Source organism: Aspergillus alliaceus, assembly GCF_009176365.1.
Source record: "Aspergillus alliaceus strain CBS 536.65 unplaced genomic scaffold BDW43scaffold_284, whole genome shotgun sequence".
NCBI lineage: Eukaryota > Fungi > Ascomycota > Eurotiomycetes > Eurotiales > Aspergillaceae > Aspergillus > Aspergillus alliaceus.
In genome coordinates, this window is record NW_022474967.1 from 1 (window position 1) to 1,097 (window position 1,097).

The 1,097-nt window shown below is 44.7% G+C and overlaps 1 protein-coding gene across 1 annotated transcript; it reads right to left on the reverse strand.

Annotated features, from left to right (window-relative positions):
* Nucleotides 1–156: 156 nt before the first annotated feature.
* On the reverse strand, nt 157–894 carry BDW43DRAFT_317574 (uncharacterized protein; the record flags this gene model as incomplete). Its single annotated transcript, XM_032048550.1, has 1 exon — nt 157–894. The coding sequence occupies one exon, from the start codon at nt 892–894 to the stop codon at nt 157–159; it is 738 nt and encodes a 245-aa protein (XP_031893623.1).
* Nucleotides 895–1,097: the final 203 nt, after the last annotated feature.

Consider the following 1,097-nt stretch of genomic DNA (forward strand, 5'->3'; position numbering starts at 1 on the left):
TGTGTAATAACGCCCAGACTCATCATATGTTCCCATTAAGTGGAATGGAAACTCGGTGGCATTCTTTACGGTGCACTGGAGCCAACGGATCTTACTGTTTATGCCGCTGGGAGGTGCAGGTATGGACTGTTCCTTAACCTATTTGTGACTGTTTAATCAGATTGCAACCAAGAAGCATATAGGAGCATCGCTTACCGGTCGGACCGCCAGGGCTAAACCAGCGGCAGCGAACAAAATCTGTGTGATTCCAATAATGGTTGCAGTTTCCATCCTTGTCTGCGAGAAGATCCCTTTAATGGCATTTACAGCAGTATGTGCCCACTGCTTCACTGAATCTGTGGCCTGGACAACGCTAGTCCATATCCCACTGATAAAGTCCACAACCGATTGGACAATACCCTTAAATGTCTCCCCAACCTTTTTAAAAAAGTCAATAACGAAATTCAGGCCGGCCCTGAATATCTGGGCAGCTGTCTCGCGAGCTGATCCAGGTAATGTTTGGATGATAGCAATTGCCTGCTGGCCCATCCAGTCAAGCAGATCATTACTTTTCTTCTTTTGTTTATCAATCTCTTGAAGAATGATATTCTCCCATCCATCCCGATCAGGGTTTGGGTCCTCCCGGAGCTTCCAGACAGTCTTAGTGAACTCACTAAAGTTACTCTCAGATTGCTCCACCCCGTCAAGGTTAATATCCCTCAGTTTATGTTCAACATCAACACTCCGATATCTGGGGAGTATAGAGCTGTGCCAGGCCGCGATCGGATTAACATTATTGATATATTCCTGTGCGTTGATAATATCAAGGACTGCATAATCTCCCGTGCTCACGGCCTCTTGTGCAAGGTAGATATGCTGGCGGACCTTGGTCTTCCAATCATAGGTAAGAGACATACTGGGAACTTTATCTGTCTTCTGCTGTTGTGAGCCAGAGTCCACTAAGCACTAAGGGAAAGTAGAAGTTAACAGGAGCAGTATAGCAGTAGAGAAACAACTCACAATAAGTAAGGATAATAATCAGGTTTATATCTTAACTGCCAAGTAGATTTGTCTCCAAGAAGAATAAATAGACCGGACTCTACTGTTTAGAGAAAGAA